This window comes from Triturus cristatus, chromosome 3_2 (genome assembly GCF_964204655.1).
Source record: "Triturus cristatus chromosome 3_2, aTriCri1.1, whole genome shotgun sequence".
NCBI classification, from domain to species: Eukaryota; Metazoa; Chordata; class Amphibia; order Caudata; family Salamandridae; genus Triturus; species Triturus cristatus.
The window spans coordinates 901,810,600-901,823,177 of NC_140584.1; the positions used below are offsets into that span (position 1 = coordinate 901,810,600).

Consider the following 12,578-nt stretch of genomic DNA (forward strand, 5'->3'; position numbering starts at 1 on the left):
AGGTATCCGAACTTCATGATCCTAAAACATACAACCTTAGTATGTGTTAAGTTGACCATTAGGTTGTTTAACCTGACATATATCCATCGAGGAAATTCAGCCCCCACTCGAATCTAAAAGGAGCTTTATCCAGACTCACCATATCATCTGCTTAAAATAAAGATGCTACATACTTGGCACTCAACTTTGGGGAATGCTCGTGTATCTCTCCTTCGTCAAGTTTAATATATAAATCATAACTTGGAAGAGGGCGAGCACACAGCCTTGCCTGCCACAATGCTGACTCCTATTCTGATCTCTGTTCCAGACCCCTGTTGGAGTCAAATCGGATAATAGCCCACGTTCCATTTTGTAACATTAAGTGCAATTACCCGTGGAAAGACAATTATACACTCACACCAACAAATTACTATTTTTTGGGGAAATATATTGATTTCTTGTATTGCAAATATTTGATCAGCAGAAATGTCTGCAACTAGGTGACCTTTTTTCATAAAATGTGAGAAGTGGGAGGAGAATGAAGAAGTCGGATAATTAATACATATTTTCATTCTGCCAGTTCCCACTGCACTCATCTTCAGTAATGAAAGGCAAATATGTATAGCTGTCCAGTGATAGTTCCAATGCTGATCTAAAAGTTGATTCTCAAGGAAGCAAACAAGTGGAAAAGTTACATCTTAATCTGGTTGTGCAGCTGCTTGTTTTCTGGACATGTGTATTGATGTCATAACTCACCTCCAATCAATTAACCTCATCTCTGCTCCTGTGAACCCTCCCCACCCTTTTCTCTTTTCTCAGGGGAGCTGCCTTGGCAGTCAATATTGCTCGTATTTCCCAGATCATCATGGTTTTCATCTATATCTGGATAAAGAAGCTGCACGTTGAGACCTGGGGAGGTACTATATAGTTCACTTTACTTCTTAGGTGGGGACATATTGTGGCTAACTATACAGGGCTCATCGGTGATTGTTTGTGAATGGTGGGAACATGGGTGTTGTAGGCAGTGTGCATTTTAATACATTGATAAATTGGTTAAAAAACAGTATATTACTTTAGGTTTCAAGACGACAGTCCTGAATATGTACCCGGGGCCCCTTCCATTAAGTAAAATGCCAGTTTCACCTTCGTGGCACTTTCTGTAATATCATCCAAAGGGGTCATACTTTGTAAAATGGCACACCACCCCTGTCTGTTACAGGCACACCTTTAATGGGGGTCACCTGGCACAGACTACGACAGTGTGCCATGTTACGTAAATACAAAATGTGGGATCCCCAATTCAGGATTAAAAGTACCCCTGTACTGGGGACTCTGCAACAGTGAAAGCGAGACCTACAGTGGAATCATCATGTCCATCTTTCAATACAGCAAAACCTGTGATAAAATGAGGAGTGAGAATGGGTGAGACCACAGGTGGGTGTGGTGTGAGACTACCCATGCCTGTTAGAAGGTTCCCGTGGGGGGTATACAACCTTTACAACGCAACTTTTACAACGCACTACACTTACAACGCATTTTTTACAACGCAACATCCACTACAACGCATTCCATTACAACGCAGGACACTACAACGCATTTTTAAAAACTACCTTTACAACGCATTCCATTACAACGCATACTACCTTTACAACGCATACCATTACAACGCATAATATTACATTAAAACCCCTACACTATCCAACACTTACCCTACTGTTGCACCCCCTGGAGTTAGAATAGTAATTTTTACCCCTATACTATTCAACACTTGCCCTACTGTTGCACCCCCTGGAGTTAGAATAGTAATTTTTACCCCTATACTATCCAACACTTGCCCTACTGTTGCACCCCCTGGAGATAGAATAGTAATTTTTACCCCTATACTATCCAACACTTGCCCTACTGTTGCACCCCCTGGAGTTAGAATAGTAATTTTTACCCCTATACTATCCAACACTTGCCCTACTGTTGCACCCCCTGGAGTTAGAATAGTAATTTTTACCCCTATACTATCCAACACTTGCCCTACTGTTGCACCCCCTGGAGTTAGAATAGTAATTTTTACCCCTATACTATCCAACACTTGCCCTACTGTTGCACCCCCTGGAGTTAGAATAGTAATTTTTACCCCTATACTATCCAACACTTGCCCTACTGTTGCACCCCCTGGAGTTAGAATAGTAATTTTTACCCCTATACTATCCAACACTTACCCTACTGTTGCACCCCCTGGAGTTAGAATAGTAATTTTTACCCCTATACTATCCAACACTTACCCTACTGTTGCACTCCCTGGAGTTAGAATAGTAATTTTTACCCCTATACTATCCAACACTTACCCTACTGTTGCACCCCCTGGAGTTAGAATAGTAATTTTTACCCCTATACTATCCAACACTTGCCCTACTGTTGCACCCCCTGGAGTTAGAAATAGTAATTTTTACCCCTATACTATCCAACACTTGCCCTACTGTTGCACCCCCTGGAGTTAGAATAGTAATTTTTACCCCTATACTATCCAACACTTACCCTACTGTTGCACCCCCTGGAGTAAGAATAGTAATTTTTTCCCCTATACTATCCAATACTTACCTTAAATCCAATGTAATATTATGCGTTGTAATGGTATGCGTTGTAAAGGTAGTATGCGTTGTAATGGAATGCGTTGTAAAGGTAGTTTTTAAAAATGCGTTGTAGTGTCCTGCGTTGTAATGGAATGCGTTGTAGTGGATGTTGCGTTGTAAAAAATGCATTGTAAGTGCATGCATTGTAAAATTGTGCGTTGTAACGACATACATCCCCCGTGGGGTCTCCAGGACAATTTTGGAGAGCACAATTACTCTACACATGTTCCTATGCCCCCCCCCCCCACAAACTCAACTTGAATCATATTCCAAATTTCCTGCTTCTAGATAAATGTTTTGCCTGTTTCTGACCAACTAGGTGCAGAGATAAATCCACCTAGGAACTATGCTTCACCATTAACTATCATCATATTTTATAGTGTAACTTCAGTACAAAGTGTACATTATACACTGAACCAATCATTTTTGCTAGTACCTTAAACCATCTTGGTAATTAGTAGGGAATGAACAACAATCTATCTTTTTCTGTCTTCACAGGCTGGTCTTGGGAATGCCTTCAGAACTGGGGCCCCATCACATCATTGGCTGTTCCCAGCATTCTTACAGTGTTTTTTGAATGGTGGATCTACGAAATTGGGACCGTACTTACAGGTGAAAAAACATACTTCAATGACTTTAACGGTTCAATGTTTTGGATTTTACCATTTTTTTCTGATATGTAGTCTTTCCTATTTGCCCACGGAAACACAGTCAAGCTCCCTTTCAGAAGCAGATTAGCCTACATTTCAAAAAGGTAGGTAGCATGTGGAAGAGCCAGTCTCATTCTCAGAGAATGACTCTGACACACATAGAAAAGCATTAAAAATCAACAGATGGTGATGCTTGTTTGACAAATTGGTAGGCGCACCAACTTTGATCTCATGTTCAGTCAGCATGGAAATAAAACATTACTGGCCAAACTACTCACAGAAAGGACTCAACCTTGACAGTGCATGGCTTGTCCAACTTTCACAGTTATTACTCTATACTTACAGATAGTTACTTCAATCTGTTCTAAAGTAATGGAAGAGAGTGAGATCTAATTTAGAAATACCAGCAACCTACTAAGGACAGGGTCAGTCAGGCCAGGTAGATGTAAAATGACTACATTCATTCAGCACCACTACCAGTGAAAACGTGCGCCTTCTAACACTGCCTCTGCCACCCTACTTATATTTCAAGCTACTAACACTTTCAGGCCAGCTGTAAACTCCTGTTTTTTTTAAATCACCATTGTCAGCTAGGTGTAAACTCTTGTCTTCAGCTGAGATGAAACCTCATGTCATCAAATAAAGGCAACATTACCACAGTTGTAAATGACTGCCCTCTAATACACCTACTACTTGCTTAGGTAGGGTGTGCTTCTGTGTTCTTGCAATTCAGTGAAACAGGGCCTATTCTAGGCATAAACCTGTGTCATCTGACACGGCCACTGTTAGCCTAGATGTATCTATGTTATCTAAAACATAACAGCTACAAATCTAGGTGTAATACTTACCTCTAAACTGTTGCTACTTGTCTTTAGATCTGAATATAAACTCTAGACCTCTTAGATGCCAGCTAAGTTGTAAAAACCTATTCCTTAAGTTGGCCCACTCCTGTATAGTTTCAGCCAGCATGAGAACAAACTCATTTTCTGTAATATGACTGCTTCAAACATAGGTGTCAGTGCATGAAATTTCCTGATTCTCCTGCACTGGCTTCAAGCTGGTTGCAGTGACAATGCAGGGTTGTTAGGCCCTTTGAGTGAAGGCAGAACGCAGTCTATTCAGTTGGGATCACTGACAAAATATCGAAGGTCAAAAAATCGACCTACAAAAATATCGGAGCAAAAATATCGATGTCAAGAATATCGACATCCTATCTACAACATGGTAAGTACAAAAATATCGAAAATAAAATAGCGATGTCAAAAATATCGTTATTAACAAATATCGTTTTTTCTTTAGTTTAAAAAAATATGTAAAATAAACCAAATAATACTTATAAATAAAATAAACATAATTAAATATATTTTATAATGTTTAAAATTAATAATTAATATATATATAATGTAATAAAACATTAAATAAACATATACATATAATATATAATATATATACTTACTGAGGTGCCGATTCCGATCTGAGTAAAAAAAATTGCGTACGACTCGTATCCGTATATTTTCACGTACGAATCGTACAAGTGCCGTACGAACTGCGAAGTACGATTCGTACGTGAAAAATACATACGAATTGCGTCGGGAAAATGGTCCGAGAGGGAGCCGTAAATTTATACGGCCGAATAGCGTCGGGAAAAGTGTCCGATAGGGAGCCGGACATTTTTACGTGCAAATCGTAAAACAGAAGTCCGAGCGCGCAAGTACGATCCGTACCGGCCGTCCGAATACACAACCGCATGTAAAAGGCCCAGTACGGAGCGAACGCTGTAGCACACATGTACATGGGTAAACTTGTGCCCGGATACGAGTCGTACAGCCTCCCCTCACCCCGCACATGTCAGCACTGTACCCCCGTATGTCAGCAATGTACCGCCCCTCCGCACCGTACCCCAACACCGTAGCACAGCCCCGCACCTGTATGCACCATACCCCCACCCCGTATGTACGCACCGTACCCCCACCCCTGTATGTACGCACCATACCCCCACCCCCGTATGTACGCGCCGTACTCCCAGCGCTATGCGCTGGGGTACGGCGTGTACATACGGGGGTGGGGGTACGGTGCGTACATACGGAGGGTGGGGGTACGGTGCGTACATACGGGGGGTGAGGGTACGGTGCGTACATACGGTGGGTGGGGGTACAGTGCATACATACGTGGGTGGGGGTACGGTGCGTACAGGTATAGGGCTGGGCTACGGTGTTGGGGTACGGCACGTACATGCGGGTGGGGGTACGGCGCGTACATACGGGGGGTGGGGGTACGGCACGTACATGCGGGGGGGCTGGGGGTACGGTGCGTACATACGGGGTGGGGGTACGGCGCGTACCGGGCCCCCTTTTCCTCGTGCATCGCGGCGTACTTAGCTTTTCTGGCACTTTTTGGCTCCCGTAAATATATAGCCGTGTGGAGTGCTGTGGGTACGAATCGTACTTGCTGGTCCTTAAAACGCTGCCTGACTCCGTGCGGACGTCGCGTACGCGCTGTCCAGGTTCGGAATTGTATGTATTTTTTAGCCGCACGGTGTTTTTTACGATTCGTACGGAAATGGTATTTCTGTACGAATCGTACTTGCTGGTTTGTACGGTGGAATTCCCGGGTACGAGTCGTACGGAGAAAACGCTCCGTACGACCATTTGTACCCGGGTTTTACAGGATCGGAATCGGCACCTTAATAATTAGTTTTAATAATTATTTTAGTAACTTATAATTTTTTTTTTTTTTATAAATTACCAATACATCTATACACATAAAACAATAACATGAATAAAAATTAAATAATTACGTATAACAAATTAAAAAAATTACATTTAATTTGAATATTTTTAATGATTAATTATTACATTAGCTAAAACAATACAAAAAATATTAAATATCAGAGAGAATAAAACTACTACTCCAACTCCAACAAAAACAACAGTAAGGAAAATGTTGGATAGCGTAGGGCTAAAAATTACTATTTCCACTCAGGGAGTGTAACAGTAGGGAAAGTGTTGGATAGCGTAGGGGTAAAAATGACTATTCCAACTCCAGAGAGTGCAACAGTAGGGAAAGTGTTGGATAGCGTAGGGGTAAAAATTACTATTCCAACTCCAAACAGTGCAACAGTAGGGAAAGTGTTGGATAGCGTAGGGGTAAAAATTACTATTCCAACTCCAGAGAGTGCAACAGTAGGGAAAGTGTTGGATAGCGTAAGGGTAAAAATTACTATTCCCACTCCAGAGAGTGCAACAGTAGGGAAAGTGTTGCATAGCGTAGGGGAAAAAATTACTATTCCAACTCCAGAGAATGAAACAGTAGGGAAAGCGCTGGATAGCGTAGAGGTAAAAATTACTATTACCACTCCAGTGAGTCCAACAGTAGGGAAAGCGTTGGATAGCGTAGGGGTAAAAATTACTATTCCCACTCCAGTGAGTGCAACAGTAGGGAAAACGCTGGATAGCGTAGGGGTAAAAATTACTATTCCCACACCAGAGAGTGCAACATTAGGAAAAACGCTGGATCGCGTAGGGTTAAAAATTACTATTCCCACTCCAGTGAGTGCAACAGTAGGGAAAGCGCTGGAAAGCGTAGGGGTACAAATTACTATTCCCACTCCAGAGAGTGCAACAGTTGGGAAAGCATTGCATAGCGTAGGGGTAAAAATTTCTATTCCCACTCCAGAGAGTGCAACAGTAGGGAAAGCGCTGGATAGCGTAGGGGTAAAAATTACTGTTCCCACTCCAGTGAGTGCAACAGTAGGGAAAGCGTTGGTTTGCGTAGGGGTAAAAATTGCTATTCCAACTCCAGAGAGTGCAACAGTTGGGAAAGCGCTGGATAGCGTAGGGGTTAAATGAACATAATAATCAATTAAATAATTCGTTATTAAAAATAGCATATTAATAATTAATTTACAAAATAATTATTAATAAATACCAATAAATTAAAATAAATATTTAACTAAATAACATTAAATTACATCCCACACTATTCCCCCTTTAACACACAACACACTACACATACAAAAAACACAATTAATTTAACTATCAATTAATCAATTAATAACAATTAATAATACATTATTTATAATTAATATAGTTATAAATTAACTAGTTAATACATATTAACTACCAAATAACAATTATTCACCAATTAATTATTATTTAACAATACATTAATTAGCAATAACAACAAATAAAAATAATTCATAAATTAATTATATTTAATATATTTAACTAAGTAATAACAATGAATTACCAATTAATAATTAATTAACAATTAATTAATAATAAATACCAATAAAAAAAAATATCATTAATTAATTTAATTTAATTACATCCACCCTATTCCCCTATAAACCCACAACCCACTACACATAAAAAATCACATAATTAATGTAATTATCAATTAATCACTTATAAAAATAAATCCCCAATTATTTATTAATTAACAATAAATTAATTAACAATGACAATAAATAAAAATTAATAATAAAGTAATTATAACTAATATAATTAACTAATTATTAAAAATAATTAACAATTAATAATTAATTAACAATTAATTCATGATAAATACCAATTAAAGAAAACATATTAATTCATTAATTATAATTAAATTACTTCCCACCCTATTCCCCTATAAACCCACAACCCGCTCTGATACTAAAACGCTAAATTTACTTTAACACAATTACTAATTTCGAAACATTTATTTTTAAATGTATTAAAATACATTACAAAAATGTTTAACATACATATAAAATACATATTAAAATACATAACACTAAAAAAAAAATTTATTATTGACTACAATACTTTTGCTTACGATATTACTTACTTCGATATTACTTACTTCGATATTTAAAAAAACGATATTACTTACCTTGGGGTCGATATTCTGGTCAACGATATTCTTGACTTCGATATTCTGTCCCTACGATTTTAAAAACTCGATATTAATGCAGGTCGATATTTAAAATTCGATATTTTGACTAACCACCATTCAGTTGTAAGTGGGTCTCTGCTCAGTTCCGCCCCTCCATCCTGCTAGCAGAATGCCTATTGAGGCACACCTGTTCCCTCTATTTTGTGACTGTCTGGGAGGAATTAACAAAGTCTAACTGTCAGCTACATTCAGTCTTGTGAACCAAGACAGGCTGCAGGCACAAAAGACTAAGGGCATGTAAATGTCAACTTGTTTTTCAGTCCCATTTTTCAAAATTGTAATAATAAATCTGGAATTACCATGAAAGAGAGTTTATCATTACTATTTCATAGGTACCAAATATGATATGACCACCTGCTCCTAATTAGGAATTTCAGCTTATTAAATGTAATAAGGAATCCCCAATGATATCATATGGGAGCGGTAGGCCTCACTGTAGTCAAAAACGAATGCAGGAGTTCTTCACTACCAGGACATGTAAAACGTAAACGTACATGTCCAGCCTTTTAATTACACAGCACCCTACCTAATTTGCTATCTAGGGCCTACCTTGGGGATGCCTTATATGTAACAAAAGGGGAGTTTAAGGCCTCAGAATGGGGTTTAAATGTCAAGTGGACACGGCAGTGTAAAGCTGCAGTCAGGTTGCAATAGCAGGCCTGGGACATGTTTTGTAGTGCTACTAAAGTAGATGTCACAATGAGTGCTGCAGGTACACTGGTAGCATTTAGTTTACAGGCCATGGGTTTATGGTATGCAACTTTACAAGGGACTTATAGGTATAGAAAATATGCCACTTGCGTATAAACCAATTTAACCATGGCTCGGGAAAGAGTAAAAAAAATTTAGCACTGGTTAGCAGTTGCCAAGTGCACAGAGTCTTAAGGCCAACACAAATACATTCAACAAAAAGTTGGAGGGTAAAGGCAAAAGGTTTGGGGGTGATCCTGTAGAGAGGGTCTTCCACCAATGTAAGTAGCCATTAAAGAATATGTTTCAGGCGTGCCACTGCAGATGCAGTTTTAAACTTCCATTTCAACCTGGCAAAATAAACCATTCACCAGCCCTAAAACTCCTTTTTTATTACATGTAAGTCAAACATTGGGCAGGTCCTAGGGCAGGGTACATTGTATTTAAAAGTTGAATATGTACTTTTAGATTTGTCCTGGTAGTGAGAAACTCCTAAATCTGCTTTTCACTGCTGTGAGGTCTACCTCTCCCATAGTATAACATTGGGTTCCCTTTTGCAAGCTTTTGATAGAGAGCAGGTAGAAATGACAGGTTTGCTGTCTTAGGAATTGTAATTTAAAGTTGGATTTTAAGTCACTGTTCTCAAAAATGCACCTTTTAGAAAGTTGGCATTTTATTATTATTACCATTTTGTGCTTGCAGCCTGTTCCAGGGTCATATGACAAGATATGGTTGGCAGTTGGCCTTTGTCTATTCCTCCCACACCTCTTCACAATAGAGGGTCTAGTTGTTGGCAAGGTGGACCTTCCTGGATTGATGGTGGGGTAGAGCTGTCAACTACCAAACTTGTACTTTAAAGGCACTGACCCAGCACACACGCAAAGACCTTAACACTAGCCTATGGTGCCCACAGACAGACTGGGACCAGAGAGGGAGGCAGAAAATTATAGACACTTCTAGAAGGGGGAAACTCCAGAAGCTTCTCCCACGACAAAGGAAGCCCCATGTAAAAAATAGTACTCTCTGACCCACTCTTCAGAATACTCCTGGACCTATGGATACTACAGAAGAAGGACTGCCCTCCTTCCTGAGGACCACCCGGCTGTTTGAGGCCTGCCCTGCTGTTTGAGAAGGAAGACTAGACCTGCACCCGCATCTCAAGCAGAAGTGACTCAAAGGGTCAGCTGAATGACCACCTTTTCCAAGCTACATGAACATTACAAGCTCCAAAGGTCTCTCTGCACTGCACGGCTGACCTGCTGCAACTGGAATGAGCCTTGATGACCTCTGCTGGAGTGAGATCCTGATCCCCAGGAGGTACCTCCCAGGTCCTGCACACTTTTTGTGGTATGAGTTGAGCTCCCCCTAGACAAAAAAGAGAAATCCTGAAGTTTTGGGCTCTTCACGACTGTAAAGCGCCCACTCGTGCCAAGATCTTGCCATTCGGGCTGACTGACAGTGTACAAGCTCACTAGCAGTGACCGGCAATGCGTGATTTATTTTTCACACTACAGCAACGACCATCCATGACACTCTACCTGCTCCTCATGGTCTCCTCCGCCGCAAATGCAACTGTTGGTGATGGAATTTAGAAGGTAACCTTTGCAGCAGGAGTACTCTGGTCCCTGTATCTGGCCCGTGCTCCATGGGGGTTGACATGTACTTTTGAATTTCACTTGGTCTCGCACAAACAGATAACTGTGAGTGGCGCTTTGTACTTGTAGGGACTATACTTACCTGAAATCTGAAAACTGCATATCTCCGGTTCTGCTGATTCAATTTTTGTTGTCAAGGTGTCAAATAATTTATTAAAATTTGCTCTATTTTTCCACATTTGTTTGGAATTTCTTTTGCATTGTCTTTTCACCTTATTACTGTTTAAGTGCTACACAAATACTTCACGCATTTCCTATAAGGGCCTAATTATGAGTTTGGTGCAAACCCATGGTGGAGGTGCAGTCAGTGACTGCCGCACTGGCAGTCTGGCCACCACATTACGACTACGACGGTCAGACCCCCATAGGACTGCCACCGATCCCTGGTGGTGGTGCGGAGATCTGAGGCTGCAATATGCTTGGCAGTACCGCTGCAACATCGCCAAACATATTACGAGTCTCATTTCCCCAGCAGTCTGATGGCGGTGCTCATACCATGAAAAAGCTGGCAGTGAGGAAATTAAGAGGGCCCTAAAGGGCCCCCTGCTGCCTCAGGGCCTTGGGAAACATGAAGAGGGGCACATGGTGTGTCCTCGTGTGTATATGCACACCAGTTCCTGCACGGCATCGACTGCACAGTCCATGCCATGCAGGAACTTGCTTTGGTGCTCTCTCAGTGCTGCAGTACTAAGGTTCACATATGAGTTTTAGAACTGCACCGCCATGGGACTACCAAAGCACTGCCCACCAGAACACGAGGAAACTCGTAATCTGGTGGGCAGGCAGCAACTGATTTTGGTGGGGTTGCCAGCAGGGTGCTGGTGGCCCGCTCCCAAACCGCCAAAGTTGTAATCAGGCACTAAGTTAAGCCTGACTGCTTTTGTTGTGCCAAGATACCCGAGCATTAAACACAAGTTCGTTTAATGACTTTTTGTCGTTCTCCCTGATAAGAATTGTGTCTAATGTTTGAAAAGGGTACCCCCCACCCAACAACCAACAACCCAATTTCTCACAATAGCAGTGCTATTTTGACGGTCTATCGAAGGATGTGATCTGGGGTCCATCTAAATTTCCAGACTTAGTTATTCTCTTCATAGTGATTGTTGGTATTAGCATCAGGACTGCTGTCCAAGCAGAAAAATAGTGCACATAAGTCCAGATATGCTTACAGTAATACTCAAGGTGAAGGAGAAAACCCATGAAGCTAATTGCTGCCGATACAGGCTGAGGCATGTTTAGCTCTTGCTGATAGCTGATGCCTGCCTGCTGGTGCCGGGAGCAGAGGAGAATGAGGGTAGGGTGGAATAAGAGCCTGTCGAGCAGTGGCCAAACTGGGAGGGATAGTAGGACATCCCTCCACTTGCAAATGAAGGTGAAAGATGCTTCGAAGCCATGCTGAGAGTCTAATGTTGCACAGTTTGAGCTTTAACCCTTAAAACAGAAACACAGAGTAGCCAATTAGTAAAGCACACTAATAAGGGACAGAGAGAAGAAATAGGATGAAGTTATAAGTTCCATAACAAATATCATCCAGCAGAGAAGACTCAGTGAGAAGGAGGGAGCACAGATGGAATATCTGAATGAGAGAAGCAAAGTATTGAATCACTGAACAAACTAACCAAAAATCATTGGGAAGAGGCAAGCCTGGTGTACACGGAAAATTGAATTTATTGTTTCCTAGGTAACTGGAGCTGATAAACTATACGTACCTGGAGAATATTATGGAGACCTTTGAGAAGCCCACCAGGGAAGTTGCTGCACCCTAGAGGAACTTTGCTGAATTCCAGAACTGTGTCATTATGTCAATCTGCCAATCATATAGTTGTGTTGAAAAATTGGAGGAAAGAGTCATGATGGTGTCCTTCTTAACTAGGAGGAGATAACTTCAATAGTTAATCCAGAACATGCGGATCTTGGAGGATCTAGAGGACACAGAACAGTAAGCTCTGCAGACAATCAAGCTACCCACTAGAGACCCCAAAGCTCCAACAAAAGATGGAGGAATAGTTCTAGCGACTTTAACAAACCCTGTGAAGCTGAAT

At 40.9% G+C, this 12,578-nt stretch overlaps 1 protein-coding gene across 4 annotated transcripts in view; it reads left to right on the top strand.

Annotated features, from left to right (window-relative positions):
* Positions 1-12,578, top strand: part of LOC146858422 (multidrug and toxin extrusion protein 2-like) — a 541,481-nt gene that overhangs the window by 436,124 nt on the left and 92,779 nt on the right. For all 4 annotated transcript variants that reach the window (XM_085649339.1, XM_085649341.1, XM_085649340.1 and 1 more), the window contains 2 exons: positions 799-896; positions 3,102-3,215. In XM_085649339.1, the coding sequence (XP_085505465.1) occupies positions 799-896; positions 3,102-3,215 (212 nt within the window). The remainder of the gene's footprint in view (positions 1-798; positions 897-3,101; positions 3,216-12,578) is intronic.